The 22,129-nt window shown below is 31.0% G+C and overlaps 1 protein-coding gene and 1 long non-coding RNA gene across 3 annotated transcripts in view; both read right to left on the bottom strand.

Moving 5' to 3' along the window:
• LOC127699802 (uncharacterized) overlaps positions 1 to 16,852 on the bottom strand; it is a 41,979-nt gene extending 25,127 nt beyond the window's left edge. For both annotated transcript variants that reach the window (XM_052203161.1, XM_052203162.1), the window contains exons 1-6: positions 16,463 to 16,852; positions 8,658 to 8,724; positions 8,132 to 8,196; positions 7,490 to 7,555; positions 6,782 to 6,832; positions 2,848 to 3,129 (exon numbers count right to left, since the gene is read on the bottom strand). In XM_052203161.1, coding sequence (XP_052059121.1) covers positions 2,848 to 3,129; positions 6,782 to 6,832; positions 7,490 to 7,555; positions 8,132 to 8,196; positions 8,658 to 8,689 — 496 coding nt within the window. In that variant the 5' untranslated portion in view covers positions 8,690 to 8,724; positions 16,463 to 16,852. The remainder of the gene's footprint in view (positions 1 to 2,847; positions 3,130 to 6,781; positions 6,833 to 7,489; positions 7,556 to 8,131; positions 8,197 to 8,657; positions 8,725 to 16,462) is intronic.
• Positions 16,853 to 17,271: 419 nt separating this feature from the next.
• On the bottom strand, positions 17,272 to 21,192 carry LOC127699809 (uncharacterized). The gene is made up of 3 exons (XR_007981218.1): positions 21,165 to 21,192; positions 19,118 to 19,196; positions 17,272 to 17,477 (listed from the first exon to the last, which is right to left on the bottom strand). It is a non-coding gene; the product is annotated as an uncharacterized LOC127699809 (long non-coding RNA).
• Positions 21,193 to 22,129: the final 937 nt, after the last annotated feature.

The following is a 22,129-nucleotide window of genomic DNA, read 5'->3' as shown; positions in this document are numbered from 1 at the left end:
GATACCACATAAAATGTTTAGGGTATAATTTATTGTGATTAACAACGACATTTTGTGCCACTGTCTTAATTATTAAAAAAAAAAAATTTTCTGGTGAAACTATTCCAGTTTCAAATCTATGTATTTGAAAATCCATTGTGTACCATGACATTCAACAACCACAACATAATTCAGTGTACAAATTATTGGCATAACGAGCATACATGTTACTTTCAAGATTGAAACTACACATATTTTTTTTACTTGATTACGTCTTGCTATGTCTTACGTCACCACATTTCGATAAAGGACATAGATTTGAGACAATGCAGGACATAGATTTGAGACAATGCAGGACATAGATTTGAGACGATAAAAGACATAGATTTGAGGCAATAAAAGACATAGATTTGAGACAACAAAGGACTTAAATTTGGAACGTCTATGACGCAATATTAAAAAAGGACATAGATTTGCGGAAAGGACATAGATTTGAGTCTGGACATAGATTTGAGGCTTACATATATAATGGTGTTAGCCCTCTATAACCACGTGTTATCCGATGGAGAAGGTCTGTCCTAAAGTTGTCACATGCTGAGACGTGTATAATGAAATTAAAATTTGATATGGCGGCATGGTAATTAACATCATCATCCTTTACCACAGACAAAATGGCTGATCTGAAATCTACACCATCTACTTGCCACTATACATCAAGTACTGTGTTACAACCGTAGATAAGCGGACGTGGAAAGGTATTACATCAACCAACGAAAGCTATATTTTTTTTGTAGCATAGGTGGTCGAGTGGTCTAGGGCGCTGGACAAGGTGCAGGCGGTGTTGCCACGATGTCACAGAAGCAAGGGTTCCAATCCTAGTGACGGAAGAACAAACATTTGCTAACGCAAATTTAAAGATCTAACATTGTTGGGCTAAATTTGAGACAAATTATATATATTATGGTGTTAGCCCTGCATAGCCACATGTTATCCGATGCAGAATGTCTGTCGTAAAGTTGTCACATGTTTAGACATATATATTCTTGCTCCTGCAATTAGGAGCCTGTTATTCAGTGGTTGTCGTTTGTTGCTGTCTATCATAACAAGTCAGGAATATGACAGTTGTTTTCCATTCGTTTGATGTTTTTGAGCTTTTGATTTTGCCATTTGATTAGGGACTTTCCGTTTTGAATTTTCCATTTGTGTTATTTTACTTTTTTTCATATTTGTGTTTCGTTTATTGTTTTGTACATGAATTAGTCCGTTAGTTTTTCGTTTGATTTTATTTGGACCTGCTATAGCTTGCTATGCATTGTGGGTTGGCTCATTCTTTAAGGGCCGTAAGGTGACCTATAGTTGCACCTATGGTTGCTAGCTTCTTCGTCATTTGGTCTCTAGTAGCAAGAGTTTTCTTTGGCGATTATACCACATCTCCTTATTTTATAGTGTATAAGATTTTTTTAAAGATATATATACCTTCACTTCTTTTATTGAAGAGTTAAATACTGTAACAAACCAAATTGTTTAAGAATAACGATGAAAGAAATTGTAACAGTCGTGAATATATTTTTTAACAAGTTAGTTGGAAGATGGGAATGCGGCTTGCCGTTATTGAACTATAAATTACAAAATCAGTTAAAATTTAGTAATGTCGGGTTTTGTCAGAGAGCATCATATATATAAACACTATTAGATTTTCGGTTGAGTTACACAATTTCAGAACATTTACAGAAAAAAAGTTCGTATAATTCAAACACTTAGATGAGAAAAAAATTATAATTCATCATCTTGTCTGGAAGGGACATGATGTAACATTTTAAATGATTTACAGTGATTACTATCATCTTATACAATTCCAGAGCATCTCAGATCACTCAAATATTTGTTGGGGTTCGTGTCTTTATTTTTGAATGTAGTATTTTATGAACTTGTTGTCTTCTCGTCGAATTTTGTTTTATTCTCTCATTACCACCATGATAAATTCAAAATTGCCATTAAAAATAAAAAATAAGAAGATGTGGTATGATTGCCAATGAGACAACTCTCCACCAGAGACCAAATGACGTAAGTTAACAACTATAAGTCACCGTGAGGCCTTCAACAATGAGCAAAACCCATACCGCATAGTCAGCCCCGAAATGACAAATGTAAAACAATTCAAACGAGAAATTAAAACCATACATTTGGATGATAACAATAATTTATGCATATTAATTATTGATAATAAGTTCCTCCTTTCATTAATTTCCCCTTTATGTTCGCTTATTACACTCGCAATACATTCATTTTATACAATGGATATTATAATAATTCTTCAAACTAAATTGACTTTCCTGCTTTTTTTCACCGCTTCGTTGGCACATACAAATATTTTTTTCTCATTTGTTCGAAATGAATATATCATTTTAAAAAACTGTAAGCCACATTTCTCAAAATTGGTCTTTTTTAGAAGAAATCGTGATGACTTTTTCTCAAATATATATTCATATAAAAAGTATTCAGGTTTGACATATTCATGTCAAATTAATGCGTCTTGCATTTCTCCTGTCGAAAGATGCTTATATCATCATTCGTGAAAATTAGCTTGTTTCCAGAATAGATTTCAGGTTGAGTTTCTAAAATAAATCTACATTGGTGAAAGATTAATTTTGATTATTACATTTCCAGTTTTTCACCCTTTACTACAATACTTCAGAGATAGATAACACCATTTGTCATTTGTCTATTGACGAAAAATATTATATGCTTGCAACTTTTACTAAGATAATGAATGTTTCTATTAAGTTAAAAAAAAAACTGCAATTGAACAAGCTTAACACAAGAAACATAATCTTAAAAAAATGCTTGTTTACTTATACATGTACATACCATCAGAATAGATCTGGTCTTCGCTTAGATCACTTCTAATGTCTTCTGAATGACAAGAATAGATGTAACAGGCCCTGAATCTGTATTCTTTCTTTGGAATTATGTCAAATATTTGCTCTGATAAGTTCGGTGGGTACGCGTCTAATGATTGGAAATTTTTCCATACACCACACGTATATTGTATTTCGTATTTCTTAATTTTCACGTTTAGTGGCTGAGACCATGTTAAGTCAATGCATTTGTCAGAAGTGTTGGCCCTTGTGGAAAATTTCATGACAGGACCTATAATACAAAAACGAATAAACATAGCCTGATGTTTACTTTTTATTCTTATTATTATTATTATTATTATTACTATTATTATTATTATTATTATTATTATTATTATTATTATTAATAATATTATTATTATTATTATTATTATTATTATTATTATTATTATTGAAATTTCTATAAATTCTTTTGAATATTCATTTGATCATGTCTTGCAAACATCTTGTATAATAACATAATGACTGTTACAGACAACATATTCTTTACCAAACTTACAATCCTATTACATCATCGTCGTCGTAAGAGTTAATGCACATCTTAACCTTATGAATATGTTTTAAAAGGAGTTTCTGTTTTCCAAGTTGCCACGAACAATATCTTTGATCTGGTATCTACCTGGGATTTTCGGATGAAATCTCTTTTGTGTCGCTTCAAGGATAAATGTTTATCTCAACTATCTCCGAAACACCATTTTATAACGGAAGTATAAACAACTGTCGTAAAAGTGGGAAGTTAAGATAGCTATAAAACCAGGTTTAACCCATCATCTTCTATGGACAATTATAGCCTAAATGAGAGTATGTGTATTCTATATTACACCTGACCTTTTGAAAGTGCATTTTTTGTGTGCTTCAACGAGTCAGGAGTATGACAGTTGTTTTCAGTCGTTTGATGTGTTTGAGCTTTTGATATTGCCATTTGATAAGGGACTTTCCGATTTGAATTTTCCTTGGAGTTCGGTGTTTTTGTTATTTTATTTTCTACGCTACAATCACTGTTTATTTCGTTTTCTACCTAGTATGGCGGCTGGCCTAGCAAATTAAATTGCATTATATCTGAGTATACAATTTTGGTGTCCCACTGCATTTATATTTGCCTCACATTATCTAAATACTTAATGGTTTTTCCGTTAAGGCAAAATGTAAACGGTTCTTAGGTGTTACTGCTGTGGTTTTGCCGTCTATTTGTGCTGCTGATGACTTTTAAAAGCTTAAAAATTGACAGAAGGGAATATAACTCCTTATGCAGATATTGTACAAAAAATATGAAATTTGACAGATTGCAATTTTGTTATGAGTTTTAGAAAATTTGAAACTGTTATCATGATTTAACTCGAAAATCAATTCTTTTGTTGTCACTTGTTAGTAACCTATAAACAATATCGTTATTAGTATGAGGTGTTATGTAAGTAAGGCATACTAAAAAGCTGAATGATTTATCAAATTGTTGAATTCGTTTATTTAAAAGGAATTCGGATTTACTATAATTAGATGAAAGATATCTACTTTCATGTAAACATATGGCATTTATATTCCGTAATTGTGACCATTATTTACTTATTTAATCATATTCCCGTGACTCCACGAACTTATCAATATGTTTAACTTTATCAGCATTGCCGGCAGTGTCTTACCTTCATAATATTAAATCATTATTCGGCATTCCCTTTATTCTAATTTGTCTGGATTATTTTCATTTTTGTGTAGATTGAAATTATTTTAATTTGGAATTCTTTTAAGGGATCAAGATTCACAGTGTGACATGTATATAAGGTGTAAATTGTTTGATTTTAAAGTAAATCACAACATGTTTAATGAGTTTAGATTGACACCTTGTACAAAGGAAGTTGAAAAGCTTCTATGCTCTAAGAGTCCAGTAAAAATCCCCAATGTGAAATAAAATAGACATATTACTTCTTAAATGAAACATTTATTGTCTCGCAAGCAGCAACAATCATTAATACACCTTTACAGCGTAGATGCGTCGTATTGGAATACCCTCTGAGTTCATGTGTAACGTAAGTTCGCAGGAGCAGATAAATCCATGAGACTTGGTATGTAGGTGCATGCAGTACCAATAAACATGAACCAAACCTCACTCATGGTTGATACCTTTGGTTAAGTTTTAAGTCTGTACAGATGTTTGTCAAGTTTATTTATCAAATACCATGTTGCCTAAAATCTTGTTACTTTATCTGATATTGGCATTTTGAAGAGTCGGACAGCATCTAACCATATGAATAGGTTGCTTTGTCTTTCATTTTATGTTTCCTTGAGTTAAGTTTTATGTCAAAGTTTATGTGTCGGATACTATGTAACTTACTATTGTGTGAATTGATTTGAACTTTATAACTTTTGAACGCTATAACTCCGTATTTAGTCCATGGAAATCTCTTTACACGAGGCATCGGATTTAACGTTTCCATTTTGACCATTCGTCCCTTCGTACTTGTTCATCCCGCAGAGCCGAACGGACGCCCCACTTCGGCAAGGGTATTACAGCCGGCCAGAAGAAGTTCAAAGTGACCATATTTCTATTCCCTTGTCACTTACGGGGTTGTAGTTATCGAGATGAATTGTCAAAATCATGAAAATTAGCAAAGACAATCGCCATTAAAGGACAATAACTTGTTAGTCTCTCGTCATCTTGTAATTTTTGTGAAACCAAGATAACATTTTGAGCATTTGCACTGTAAGATTTTTTCAATCTGTAGTGATTTTCAAGATATTAGACAATTAATGCATTTACCGATATGTTCAATTTTAAGTCATGGCTGACATATGTTTTGTCTTACTAGGACAAATCGCAAACTTATACAAGATACCATAGAGATCATTTAGGTGAAGTGTGATGGTAATTGGTTTAGTTGTTAAAAGATTTTTTTAAAGTTTACGACATACACAAAAATTAGTCAAAAATCGTTGTTTGGGGGCCAAATTCCTTGAAGAAATCATCCAAACATTTTGATCTTATCATAGTTTTTGTAGTTTTGGTATTGCATATCATGTTTCCTATTTATAATTGCTTTCAATCTAGCATAGTTTTCTAGATAATAGAAAAACAGTATTGATATAAGTAAAAAAAAAGGTCTTTCAAGGGCAATACTTCCTTAAATACCTATGCAATGAATTCGGTCATTTAGCATTTTTGTTCTTGTATTACTGATAATTTTTCCCGTAAGGAGTTCCTACCTATCTAATCTCATTTGAAATAATAGGCTAAAAACATTAAAAATTAGCCAAAAATTGTCTTTTAATGTAAAAATTCCCCAATTAGTCTTATGATTATTTAGAAGAAAATAGGAAGAATGTTAAACATTTGACTATTCGAAACCTTAAACTGAAAAGCTTTTAAAACCAAAAAGGACATATAGGAAAACCAATTCCAGACAACGAATCCGAGATATGGATGAAAGATAAAATACACTTGTTGTTGTAATATAATTAAATTCTGCATATGTTTGCGAAAAAACAAAAAAGAACTCTTCAAGTTTTTGTTTCTTCTGAAATGTTTACAAATTTAATCTTTGTTATGCACACGATCGAGTTTTCTGCATTCGTTAATGACAAAAATAATTATAGTTTCAGCTTGCTTTTAGTCAATTCGAGCATTCTTCGATTAGCTATTTCTGAAATATCAAAATATAGAAATAATTGTAGATTTCCCACACCTTAGGTGCTTGTGTAGTTGATTAATTAACTCCAAACATTCAAATGATTATCAAATTTCATCAAATCAAAAGAGCGTTTTATCATAAAATTTATTGTTCCGGGGTCTTGTATATTGAGAGGTCAGTTCGTGTTTTCGAGTGTCTTTTATATTGACATTTACCTTATATTTAAAGCATTCTATCTAGTAATATATAATACTGATTACTTACTTAGTTCCACCAGGGAGCAGTCTGGCAGTTTTTCAAAACATATAAGTATACCTAAAAGATGAAATAAGGACGCAATTAAATTAAAGGAAATAAACTTTGTGAACACGCTCACATACCCCACGCCTCAACATTGTCACTGGCCAAACAAAATCTCACCCGATTCATAAGTTCACAGACTCGTGAGTTCTACAAAAGTCAAGTGATGAAAGTTCTTGTTGTTACACATCTATATGTCCTCATTAACTACAAAGTTTCATGAAATTCGGATACGCTGACAAACTGTTGCATATTTAGTATATTTAGGTTTATAAAAGTTCAAAGGGGCATCACTCCTAGAACAAACATTGCATTATAATTTCCTGTCGATATGCACATTAACATATTATTTCTTTATTATATACAAAGTTACATCAAATTGTGTTGTGTGGCTTCAGAGGAGTTGCGCTCACTAACTGTTGCAGTAGTATATTATAGCCAAAAATCTAAATACAAAGGGGCATAACTTCTAGTAAACACATTGAATCATAACTTCCTGCCTATATGCGTATCTACAAAATATGTCCTTATTATCTACACAGAAAATTTGGGTCGATCTTAGAGCTTACGATTCCTGATTACGTATAACTCAGTTTTTGTTTCCGTCTGAATAGTGAAATATAAACAAGTTCTTTACTAACATCAAATGAAAATAATGTATGAATACTATACCCATTATCATAAAGCATATGGTGGTCAGAAGAATCGGTACTGTCGGAGAAAACCAATTCCACTTATCTGAAATTTTGAATGACCAAGTAAATGATTTAAGGTGATGTATAGATTTAGAGAATTTTTAAAAACTAACCAAAAGTATAAAACGTTGTTTGAATAATAAGGAAATAATGCATGGCAGCCGTAGATTTGCTTTCATTTAACTATGGTTTGGGCATTTATATTCGATTATTTTATCCCGAGCTATAGCAATGGTAGATTGTATGGTTGTCTGATCGGCCCAACATTATCATATTTATTGACACTACTAAATGCATTTTTTGCTCGTGAACTAATGTCCAGTTTTGCCTCTTTAATAGATACCAATGCTGTTTTACAAATATTATTTCGGGTATAAGCATTCAATACGCAAGAGATTTCTAGAACCCATTTTTGCACACAAAAAAATAACCAAACCAAATTTGTCATATCAAAAACAAAGCAAATAAAATCTAAAATCAAAAGATGTCTTTCCTATTTAAATAAAAACTGCAAAAAATCAATTACAGCTATAAACTGAGAGACGATCAAACAGACAGAGTATATGTATATCAAGAGATTATTACAAACAGTAATGTGGTATGAAGAAATTTTTATTACCTATAGTTGGTTTGTCTATTTCAGTATTACTCTGTTCTTGTAATATTTTCTCTTGTTCTTTGTTCCTTTTGAAGCAAATGATGAAGCTAATTATTGAACTTATCTCATTAAATACTTCTAACAGCCAAATGTGGTCTCATGAAATCGACGTCGTCTCAATTGCGTCGGTGGGCCCGAAGGCCAAATAATAAAAAAAAAATATTAGAAAATGAAATGACCAGCTGTAAGTGAATAGCAAAAGTCGATGAAAGCTGTGATTTCTTTTTTCACATAGAACTCAGATTTGTTTTTCATTGGCATTTTAAACCTTGACTAAAATTTCCCTGCAAACCGCTTTAATTCATATAAGTATGATCGGTAAGAGGACTGCTAAACTAATTTGAAAAGTAATTTCATGACAATTCCGTCAAGTTTGAAATAAACTTTTCAAGAAAATTACATGTTTTTTTTCCATATTGTCAATCTAATGCTTGTAGAAATTGAGGAAAAGTCATGCAATTAAATTGTTTGTTATTTACATATTTACCTTTGACTTAAAAATGGTGGACAAATTGACATTCGTCCCTCGTCTTTTCGGTCAACGCATATATAATCTACAAAAATATTTGTTTATAAAGAACACGTAGACAGTACGAAAAATGAAATAATGTCAATTGCAAAATCATGTGATACAGAAGAGTTGTCTAAATGAATTTGGAATTTGATTTTATACGTTGCATTTCGTTTTTTGCCATGGCATAGTCGGTTTCTCCCAACTTGTGAGTTAAGAATGTCCCCTTGATATCTTTCACCTCTTTTTTGAAAATAATAAATTTTGTGAATTATATTAATCGATTTGATAATTGCTTTACCTGAATTTCCTTATTCCACTGTTTTTAAATCTCAGTAGTTAAATAAATACTTGATTGTACGAGCTGTCACATTTCGAAAGAAATATTTATCTTTATCCTCACGTGTAAACTTATTTTAAAAACGTTCTAAGGATTTCCAAGCAACCTCGAAGTAGGGCTGTCGTTTTTAGTCAGTGGTTTTCTTAACTTAATGTCCCTTTGAATCTTTTATCGTACAAATCGTCAACTATTGTCAAATAAAAGTGTGACACTATCATTAAGGATGTTCGCTGCTCTGGAATTGAATTTTTGTCAGATGTTCGGAATCCTCTGGTTTTATCCATGTAGTGCCATTAAAAAAATTTGCCCATTAACCCCTACTTTTCTTTCCATAATTTGATTACATATAGTTTAAAATGTCATATTTAAAAATATTATAAATTCCTTGTTATTTTTTCATCGTTTTTGAAAGAAAAAAGGTACCAATGTTAAATGCATGAAAAGTCTAGAGAGAATTATTTCCCGCCAAATTTTCAATGGCTTATATCTCGAAAACAAGCACACGGACCCTTTATTTTTTTCTGCTTTTTTAGTTTCTATATTTATATACTAATAATTTATAACATTCTCTTAAAAAGCTTGTTATTTTGAAACAGAGTAGCGAACATCCTTAAATGAGAGACGAAAGATATAAAAATATGGACTTTCAAACTCATAAGTAGACTAACGCTATGACTAAAAAAAGACAAACAGACAAACACAGGTACGCAAAACGCAACATAACTGAAGACTAAATCGTTAGTTATATAATGCCATTTTTTCTTCTAACATGCTTATATGCCAAAGCTTCAAATATCATTCGCAAGTTTTTAATCAAATATTTTCATTAATTCAAAAATAAAATCAAAATTATCTCCTTCATTGGGTTTTTAACAATAAACAATTTTTTTAATGGATTTTTTTTTAAATAATGACAAATTTACGTGTAGGACATTGTATGAATACAATACAAAATATGTACAAATCAGGATTTAAAGTGTAAATTGTTCTGGAATAAATCTTAAGAACTATGTTTGTTAAAATCTGAAATTAAAACTAACAACAATAATTAATAGTACAATATTTTTCTAGGTGGAAATCAACATCATTAACAAATTGCACAAAAGATTTTTTTCATATTATTACTTTGTACGCGTTTAACCTATTTATTCTATAGGAGTAGCGTTAACGGTTTTATCTGATCTAACAATGCAGCATAATGAAATTATATAAACTTTCTAGGTCGACAGTTGGCCATTCAAATTTTTCTTCAATAAAACACAGGTAGGTTGGCGTTTGATGCGTGTGTGTATATTTTTCTTGTTCCTATATCACATTTGATAAAGGGTAATATGTTTACTATTGTTGTGTGGTAATGGATTGTAATATTTGCGAAGATTAACATCAGTTCGCTAAGACATTTACTGTCGACTCGATATATTCGAATTCCTGTTGTCTTAAAGTAATTATACTAGTCAACAAAAGAAACGATACAAGGCAATGTATTTTCCATATATAATGAAATTGGATACACTGTACCAAGGTAAATAATTGCCCAAATGGTCTAATATTTACAGAGTGTTATTTTCTTATCAATACCACTGATTTAAGGCAAATATGCGAATTTTTTTTGAGCATTTTTGTTATTTCATCCAAAAATTTAAAAAATGATATTACAACTTAAAACATTAAACTTTAACATGGTCTGCTTAAAATTTTCAATCCCTTTGCAGATATTTGACTACTTAAGGAGGCTCGCGGGTTCAAATTTTCGCACCAACTGCGCAGGAAGTTGCGCATCGATATCGCAAGTCATACCTATTGTCGTAATTGTCAATGATAATTAATTTTGATTATTATAAATAATATATTTTATTTAAATATATAACAAAAGAATGTTGTAATTGAAAACTGTAATTCGAGAATTATATAAAATTTATTATTGCTATTTTCATTGTTGCAAATGCACTTCCGTTTTGTGGTAATGTCATGTTCTTGCCGGCGAGAGAAGATAAACACAAGACAAATCACAATAATCGAACACGTGGGCTGCTTTTCATGAATACTGAAACGCAGATCGAAAATATTAGAACACGATCTTCATTTTAGTAGCTTATGAAGCAGTTTCATACTTGTTTTACACTGGAAAAGGACCCAGAAATATGCGTAAAATGTATGTAATATTTTGTAAACAAACAATGAATAATGTAAGTAATTCTTCTTTAAGTTTCTAGCGGTCCTTCATTTATTGAAGATTCTTCGCCAAATAATTTACATCGACTGCGAATGATCCCAGAACAAGAGTGATTCACGACCATAAAATCATTTGAAAGTTAATTTTTTTTTAACGAAAATGGGAAAAAAACAAAAAACAGGGACAAAAATTAATGTGTATTATAAATTATATAAAACTGAGGATGGAAACGGGGAAATATGTCAGGACAACAATCCCGACGACCAAATAGCAGAAAATGACCCAAAGCCACCATGGGTATGAATCTATGATGGGTATTCAACACAGCAAGAAAATCCTGCCCCCGGAGGCAGGATCTAGCTAGCCCCTAAACAATAATGTATTGCCCAGGGAAAATGGACGTCAAACTTAACGGCAAAACATATAAAAGAACCAAAAAATAAAATACAGGACTAAAAAAGACCAGAATTTCCCGACTTGGGACAGGGTGAAGCGCAAACAATATTTCAGTGAGCTTAAACATGTTTTGTCAGATGTTAACCCTCCACTATACCTCTACCAAATGTGGAATAAGCAAACACACAGCAATACCTACACTAAAATTTGTGATGCTCATTGTACAATGTACTTGTGATAAATGTTATGACACATTATTTACAGACCACTAAGGGTTCAGGAGTCGTTTTCACATTAAGATCACATTATACAACTAAGGTCGATAGTACAATGTAAGTCATAAACAATTCATATACGATCAATGTTAGTTGTGAGTTTTTTTTTAAATCGACTCCTGGTGTGTTGACTAAATCACCATTTATTTGCGGCTTGGCAGTTGTGTTATATATAAAAGAGAAGATGTTGTATGATTGCCAATGAGTTAACTCTCCACAAGAGACCAAATGACTCAGAAATTAACAACTATAGGTCACCGTACGACCTTCAACAATGAGCAAAGCCCATACCACATAGTCAGCTATAAAAGGCCCCGAAATGACAAAATGTAAAACAATTCAAAAGAGAAAACTAACAGCATAATTTATGTACCAAAAATGAACTAAAAACAAATATGTGACACATCAACAAACCACAACCACTGAATTACAGGCACATACATACAGAATGTTGTCTACATCAGACACCATAAGTAAATTAATACTAATGACCATTTGATTTTTCGGAAAAAAAGGCAGGAGTTTCTTTCTTTTGCAAACAGAATTTTCATTTACTCTGTTGTTAGTTTAGATTATTAGTCCCCTACCGACGAAGTCGAAGGGGACTTTAGGTTTGCACTCTGTCCGTCTGTCTGTCCATCTGTCAGTTCGGCAAATCAGTTTTCCACACTTTTTTTCTTCATGCTTGAAGATATTGATTTGATATTTGGTGTATGGTTTTATCATGACAAGTTACTGATCAAGTTTGAATTATGTTCCGGTCTGGTGTTTTTATGCAAGAGTTATGGTCCTTCGATTTCCAAAATTTCGTTCAAATAATCAGTTTTCTGCACTTTTTTTCGTCATGCTTGAAGATATTGAAAATTGGAACATAGTTTTATCATGACAAGCAACATATCAAGTTTGAATTTTGTCCCGGTCTGATGATTTTGTGCAGAGTTATGGTCCTTTGACTTAGAAAATTCACTTAAATATTCAGTTTTCAACACGTGCAAGGGCTGTATAGCCAGTCAAGGTTTATTAAAAACTCATCATCATCATCATGATTGAAAAAAGTTATTTGGTCAATTTAGGCGATAACGCATATTTACACATAAAAATTAATACAAAAGCTATAGGAAATGAATTCTTTTTGCATAAGTACAATGTATGCTGATGCAATATACTTTTCAATTTTTACTTTTTAGTGGAAAACTTGCATGTAATTTTAGTCCCAATTGGGGGGTGGGGTGGGTGACAGGTATTTGCATAACCTGAGTATACAGAACAGGATTTTAAAAAATTGGCACACTGTAAAAAGAAAGTCATAAGGTTATATGAATAGAATAAACCTGTAAAGTTGGCCTGCTACTAATCAAACCATGCTTTTCAACACTTTTCAATTAATTATTTTTTGGGGGGAATTTATTGAATCTGAATAAGTAATTTATGGGAACTGAAATATGATCATAAATGAGTACTTTTGTCACAATACTGCATGTTGTTATTTATATTTATTTGAAAAAGTTGCCAAGATTGGATTTTATTATGCCCTGCCACAAATGTGGATGGATTATATAGATATACTAATATACCCTTGTTAGTCCAGAAGTATGTACATCCCTTTCCAGTTAAGTTTTGCATTTAGCTCCATTTCTCAGAAACTAATGGTAATATATCAATGATATTTTTTCTCCACAGACATCTTGTATACTAGTAGTACAATACATTACTTGAGTCACTATGACCTACATTTACTGCTTTTGTGTCTTTGGTTAAGTCTTGTGATTAGGTTCATTTCACAGAAACCTTTTGTGATATATCACCACTACATTATTCTGTTATGGTACCACTCAGGTCATCAACAATTTGATTACTGTGACTTATATTTAATGGCAGGTCATCCTGTGTCTTATAGACACATTTTCTACTTAATACAAATCTAATAACACACTATTTAACCTGAAATTTTTGATGTTATGTAATTTCAAAAGCATAAAACGGATAAATTGACAGATATAAAAAAGGTTTAAATGGCGGGTGTATCAGGTTCAACTATCTCATTTATTAATTTTTATACATAAACAAGTACTAGAAAATGAAAGAAGAATTTGTCTATGTCAAACTTAGATATAAATGGATCCTCTAATAATTCCATTATACAACAAACATAGAAGTTGTATGTTATATTTGTCAGCATTGTGTATAAAATTTCAAATATATATAAAAAGATCGGATATATGGGGCATGATTGCCACTGAGAAAACTTGCCACCAGAGACCAATAGAGATAGAAGTTAAGAACTATATGTCCCCATATGGCCTTCAACAATGAGCCAACTCCATACCGTTTAGCAAGCTATAAAACCAAATGACAAATGTAAGGCAATTCAAACATGTCAAAACAGCCTGATTTATGTACAAAACACCAAAAACAAAATAAAAATACCTTCTTGCAAAGTTTCATCAAAATTGGAATACTAATGGTGGAGATCCCTGGGGTGGGATATTTATTGCAGATGAGGGATTGTCTGGTAAACTGAAAAATCAGTGTAAGTCAGGTGTCTGAGTGAGTCTAGGTTTCATAAAAAAAGGCTGAGTCTCCAAGTTTTATTACAATCATACTTAAATTATCAACTGAAACCAGTGGTATTAAGCAAGAGAACAGACAGACAAAATAAGAACTATTTGCCCCAGGGATTCCACAGTTCATATAAATATGCAGGTTTTAAAAACAAACACACCCCTATTATAATAGATACTGCCTGCTCAATTTTCAAATTGTATGGTCTTGAATTTGAACTGAAAATTTAAAAAAAATCCCCAAAAAGAGTGATTTTCCATTTTGACTGCTGGTTGCCATGGCAACCAATATGCAAATCAACTGCACTTGTTTGGAAATGTTATATATGGTCTTACATGTATAGAAGGTATAACAAGTTTTTATAACCTGGTCAGTTTATATATGGTCCCAAAATTAGAAAAATGTGTCAAAGACAGAGTAATCTCCCTTTTTGAAAAAATCCCGTTATTTTTAATGATGTAAATTTTTTGTCTTAACTAGAAGGTGACTTGTTGATTTTATTTTTGATTAATTAAAAAGACTATTGAAGCAACAAAAAAAACACAAATATAAAAAAATCTTATATTAGGTGTCATGAGAGATTCTTCAATAAAACTAGCTTTGCATTCATTTCCCTATCATTTCTATAGTAATCTTGAACGAAAACCATTAAAATTTAACCCTTCAAAAATTCTTAACTAGACGGTGAACCCATTTTTTTATTTTACTTTTCCACTAAGCACATGATAAGGTTAATTTATAAAAAAAATTAGTAAAATCCTATAATTTTATTACATATTTATACAATCCAGCCACCTTAATTCTCATCTTCAAAATTAAGTTCCGACTTTTGTCATCATTTTCTGCAAAATAAATTTGACCCCTGTGTTCAATAACACGGTATTTTCTCACTTCCCAATTTGGTCAGATTCTTTTAATCATATGCATTTGCTTAGCAAATGAATGTTTTTCATTGGATAATTTAACAGTTTTTCCTATTTATTATATTTCATGATAAATTGGAGTTCAAACTTGTGTATCGTTACTTTTGTTGACTATTATATATATAAATTGTCTGCTCCATTTGATATATGTTTGCATGATATGACAATTCCTTTTTTCTCAATTTTTTTTTTGTCAATTCGATCAAATTTGAGATCAAGCGATTTGAAAGTAGATTAAAACAAGATTAAAATGATTGTTACATTGTTTTCGCATTAGATTTTATGAACTTTTCCTCTGGAATACAGTCGTTTAATTCTGAACTGATTGTGACTTTCACTTCATGATACGATACTTTTGTTTGTATTGTCTCGTTTACCAGTACTATATAGTTAAGTGATTTTTTTCTTGGCAATAACTTTATTTGTAGATTTTTGTCATGTTAAATATGAAATGCAACTGAATTTGATAAGTTTGAAGAGGATAATTATCTCTTAAACTACGTTAACTTCTGAACTACTCTCTTCATGTTCACGTACCTGTCCAAAACAGGGATTTGCTTTTAATTAGCCTTGATATGATTTATCCTTATCGTAAAATGTATAACAAAAATACCGATCTCCACAGTAAATTAAAAAAGGGGGAAGTCAATAAAAACTGACATCGCATTGTTTTCGAATTTGGAGTTTATTACAAATCTTTTGATTGTCTCTGTTAAAACGATTCACAGTTTTAAAAGATTCCTGAAATGTAGAACTTAACCTGTTCCATCGACATTTGGCTATTTTTAAAGACCATATTTAGACCTTTGCGTTTACTTTTGTTATTTAGTGTTGTTGGTATACAGTTTATTGATGTTTACTCGTTTCGTCTTAAATTCATATTCATAAGTATAAGTGAATAAAGAACAATACAATAGATACAGATGTAAATCTTTGTATTTTTTTTTTTAAACTGTTGAATGTTGACCAAAATATCACTTACAAATTGTATTGCTGCAACATCATGACTAAATTTACGCAAATGTCAAGGCTAAAACTACCTATATTTAGACAATAGAATTAAATAGATATTGTTTATTTCACAGAATTGTATAAATTATTTCTCAGCCTACCTTGAGATACTTTCTTTCTATCTGTGCAGATTTTCAAATAGCACGAACAATCTTCTTTAGAAGGTACACAGTAACATGCTTTAGCTGGATTGGTTATAAATGCATACCCATATCTATAATCACAGCGACATGTCGTATCCGTGTCAGTTGAACCATCGCTGTAAATTGTTTGTCCTACTTCGCTGCATTTTGATTTGACAAATTCACATTCGTCACTTGAATTAGACCAAAATCGTAAAGGCTGATACGTGTTTGAGGGGCAATTGATGCCACGCCTACGTGAAGCAATAACATATTTCTTACCTTAAAAAAATATCAATATTTCATAATTCAGCTGCGTCATATAGAAATTGACCTTATGCAAATGAATATCAATACATCTGTTAAACTATTTCGTGTTGACAAAATCTCTATGCAAAGTCTGTAACTGTTTGAATATTGAGTTGACATAAAATCCCTACAAACAGACCAAAATTTATCTGTGATTTCGTACTTGAATGTTCAAAAACCAATCAAAGTATTATGCATGTGCATGTCTACGTGTACTTGCATCATGTCGATTTGTATCCTACGCAGCTCAATTATTTCACCTAAAGGGGAAATTTCACAGCTACACAGTTTTAACCGTTATATTTCAACAGGTTATTTTCTCTGTTGTCGTATATATATGCTATGTAAAAGATTCAGATGTACTGGAACTGTTATGCAGAAAACGCGACAAATATCAACTATTGCCTTATGCTTTTAGCCTTTTGTAACTTTTAGAAAATATTTTAAAAAACATAAACCAAAACCGTTTTTAATTACCTTGTTTCAAAAAATCCGCATTTTCTGTACATTGTTCTGTAAAATTGTGATTCTTTGTGGTATATTGACCTAATTGATTAAATAAACATTGGTATCTTGTCGTAGTTGATCCATTGCAAATTATTTGCGCTCGCAATCTCCATTCCAATGTGTGGGAATATGGACAGTTGAAGACATAACACATACAGGTATTTAAACAAAGCAATAACTAAAAACGAAATTAATATAGCTAAAATTCATTTGAATGCTATCACAGCTTAAAGAAAACAAGTACAAATAAAATCAAATAGTCAACAATTCAACACTAAAGTTTGAAATAAATAACGTTTAACAGATTTTGTATTAAGTTTTATTCACTTGATTAGAAATATCATATTACAGCTGAAATAAGCCAAATATGATTTGAAATATAACGTGAACTTCAGTTTATTATGATGTACGGTGGATTCATTTATTTTCGTGGATACCAATTTTCGTGGATTAAGGAAAAAACGTATTTTTTATGAATATTTGCTTTCTAGGCTTTACCATAATCTGCATTAAAGCATACAGAAAATTTTACTTTGTGAAACATTTAAATGTGTACTTTACCTTTTCCCACGAAATCCACGAGTATGCCTCGAGTAATAATGAATTCATAGCATGTATGCTCTTCCATTTCAATATAAGTTGATACATTTGTGTGACGCGCAGTTTATACTTCGTTTGTGGTGTTTTTGTGTACTGTCGTAAATTCTTGGGAGGTGGCCGTTGTTATTCTGTGGTTTATATGTTGTAATGTAATATTATATTATTTATTTATGTATTTCTCTGTCCTTGCGTTTATGTGTACTGTATTCCTGCCTCGGAATGTTGTCATTTTAGCGGTATTTTTAACATTGCAATATAAGCGGGAGGTTTGGCTAGACATAAAACCAGGTTCAACCAACTATTTTTTTCTTAAAATGTCCTGTACCAAGTCAGGAATATGGCATTTGTTATTAAATAGTCCGTTTCTATGTATGTTGGCGTTTGTTTTGTTGCAGTTCAGTGTTTCTGTTGTTCCGTTGTTTTCCTCTTATAGTTGATGTGTTTCCCTCGGTTTTAGTTTGTCACCCGGATTTGTTTTCGCTTAATCGATTTATGACTATTGAACAGCGGTATACTACTGTTGCCTTTAGTTTTTCATCTGTATAAGTAATTGCAAAAAAAAACCTAAAAGATAAGTATGGCTTTCTTAACCTTTTAATTTGAATGTTTTATTTTCTTTTCAAATTCTTTGTCAAAAAAATCGTGATATAAGTCGATTATTGTATATAAATAAGGAAAACATATTTCATTGTCATTTGATACATTTGATCCGCTTATTTACTGCTCACGCACTTAATATTATCTTGCTAGAAAACCGGGATGCGTGACAATCGGATAGTATTTATTAGACGTTTTTGAAAAGTCGTCTATTTTTTTTTTCTCTATTTCTTCAAATTTAGCTTAACTCTTTTTGAGAATTGGTCAATTTTATTTCGCGCAAAAGGGAGGTAATTCAATTGAAGGAATTATCGAAATAAATAAATGTTTTAAGTAGTATATAAAATATTATAAACCATAATTATATAAGGTAAATGTAACTACATGTGAATGTGACCATTGCAATCCATGAGTTAACTCTAAATCAAACTGTTACCTGTAAGGTATATTATTTTTCGAAAATATGTATTAAGCAATCCTTTGTCAATAACGTATTTCACCGAATAAAAAGGTCAAGGTAAGATTTAGTATGTTTTAAACAGTATGAAGTATTGGAAGATAAAAGTAACATTGCGTACACATGTTGCTACAATCTAATTAAAGCTGTTAAACTATAAATACCAAACTGAATATAATTGTTCCTGTTGGTTTCTGGTCCATAATCATACTTTGTTTGTAGACCTTCTTGAATTGTTCATATCTACATAGCATACAATATCAAACTTAAATCTTTGTAAGACAAAAAAAAAACATTATTAATCGAATTAATGGCAATGGCTATTGTCAATTATGTCATGAAAATGAATTATTGTTGTAAGTTTATGTACAATGATTGTATGATAGTGACTTTTCTAAATTGGTAATTGGGACACTTATACAAAAATTCAATCATACTAAAATCATAAACAATACTTATTTAAGGATTGGATTTGTGAATTCAGAGCGTACAAGTACCGAAATAACCTTCCGCTTAAAATTTTAGACTCGAATAACACTATGTCTAACATGACTCTAATGCGCCAAGATTATTCATGAACATTCGCGGAATTTTCTTATCATAATTTACACATTTTTTTCGAGTTTTGTTATGCATTATTATAGGAATAACTGTTCTGATTTTTTTATTTTTTTTATTTCACTTTTAAAACAGCAAAATTGACACAATGTTTGTACATAGGTTACAAAACATGTTAATATACGTTGGAGGTAAACGAGCAGCGATACATGTATTTACATCTGTCAGTCTGCGCTCAATATAGATCCACCTGTTGTTCATTAAAGGAAAACAGGACGTCAAATTAAAATTGAGGATTATTAATATATTTTTGATTATAACAAAATGAGTTATTTGAAAACCAGAAATATTGCGAAATATCACAAGAAAGTAACCTTGTCTATTATGAATCAGGTCATTGCATGTTTTAGTAGATAACTTGATATTTGACCTTGTCAAGTTAGTGTAACGACTACTAAATATATCCATACCCCTAATGCGTGAATAATGTAGTGTGTTCATGTACATGAAGTACAGTGTTTGTTATTAATCCTGTAATCAAAATGCATAATATCAATAAGGATTAACAAACCAACATTATACATCACTTTATGTATATAATTATTTAGGTTTCTTGTTTACTTAGCATTTAAGCTATGTTAGTATGGCAACAGCAGTTGCTAAAGGTGCTAGTAGATCGTTGGGTTTGTTGATATCTAAATGTAAAGCTAACGGTGGTTTTCAATATTGTACATTTACAAAATCGTTTGATATGCTTCTATGGTCTGTAATAGATTGTGATGCCTCTATTTGGGGAACACGTGATTTTTCATGTACAAATAGTGTAAAAATAGAGCCATGCGTTTTTTCATGGGTGTAGGAAAATACACAACTTATATATCTTTGTATGGTGACATTGGCTGGATGCCATGCAAAATTAAATAGTGGACTAGTGTTTTTAGAAATTTGACACGATTGAATAAAATGAATGATGATAGAGTAAATAAAAAGTGTATATATGGGGTAACACATGTAAAAGAGTAAAAAATTGGCATTTTAGAGTAAAAAATAAGTTTAAAGAACTTGGAATGGAATATTTGTGTAATGATGCTATTTTAAACAAGGATTTAATAAAGAGTATCGAAAATATATCTTTTGAAAAATTTAAGGAAGAAAGGTTAGATAAAATTATGTCAAATGATAAAAATAAATTACGTACATATAGAATGTTCACAAATGTATATGGTGTAGAAATTTATTTGACTTTTTGATATACCTGGTAGATACAGGAGTGCTTTAGCAAAATTTATATGTGGTGTAGCACCCATCAGAATTGAAACTGGTCGTTATGAAAATATTGATATTGAAAATAGAGTTTGTTTTAACTGTACTGATGACGTTGAAGATGAAAAACATGTTTTGTTAAACTGCCCTGTACATTCAGATATTCGTAATGTTATTTTTAATCATGCCTAGTATTATTGATGAGAAAGTTTATTACATATGTCTGATAATGAAAAATTGTTTTACAGTCTCTCTTAACTCTTTATAGAGTGACTCTTGTTATTAACTTGTGTATTAATATGTAACAAGTGGTGAGACTTTAATAAAGTATTTATGTTTTCTTGTCTTGCCTGTTATAACTACATTAAGAAATTAAAACTTATTTCTTACCTTATGTACTACATGTTGCCGTTAAAATATTACGACGAATGATCAATGTGTGATCATTCGAGAGGAATGGATATTATATTTCAATGAGATGAATAGATACACTATAAGAATTAAAAAAAACATTTGTTCAGAGAACAATTGAAGGTCTTTCACAAAACATTTCATAATAATTGATAAGCTACTTCCCGTTTACTGAAAGTTACTATTTGCGCTTAATCATAGGTTTTATACTGATTAAAAACATATATGGTTTCTATATACTTTTGACTTAAATATTGGAGATTATTTGCTACTTGTAATTTCTGGTTTCATAGGATAGCTTACTTTCCATTGATTCCGAAAATATACGATTTCTATATACTTTTTTTCCAAATAAAGGAGATAATTAGCTAATTCCGGTTTACAGAGGGTGACTTCAGGTTGCACTTTGTAATTACAGCTGTTTCTCAAACCACGCCTATTTTGGGGAGATATATAATATTCATAGATAATTAATTTTGTTTATGTACTGGTTCCCGCTTATGATTTCTATGTTTCATCTCGTAGAGACATAACTTGGGAATGTTACCAGTAAATATACATATTCATAGTGATCAAGTTAAGATCTGTGGAAATCTTTAAATCAAGGAAAGGGTACCATAGAATTTTAATGTAAGTTTAAACTCATAGAAGTTCGGGGCATATAAACGTTGAAAATATGCCGCACAGCCCTATATTTTGACCTTAAAAAAAAAGTAGCGCATATGAACTTTCCATTCTAGGATATCATTTTTATCAAAACTTCATAGTAAAAGTAGTACAGTTTTTGCCGTGAAAGGAGTTCCTATGGGAAATTGCATTGTTGATATTTATAATCTTCCATCACTGTATTGGATACCTAAACTACATACGTGTCTTTACAAACAACGGTATATTGCTGGGTCTTCCAAGTGCTCCACGAAACCTCTTTCTAAATTATTAACATC

The sequence above is a fragment of the Mytilus californianus genome, unplaced genomic scaffold, assembly GCF_021869535.1.
Source record: "Mytilus californianus isolate M0D057914Y unplaced genomic scaffold, xbMytCali1.0.p SCAF_41, whole genome shotgun sequence".
Lineage (NCBI taxonomy): Eukaryota > Metazoa > Mollusca > Bivalvia > Mytilida > Mytilidae > Mytilus > Mytilus californianus.
The sequence above is the reverse complement of the archived record's forward strand: the minus strand, read 5'-3'. Positions and strand labels throughout refer to the sequence as shown.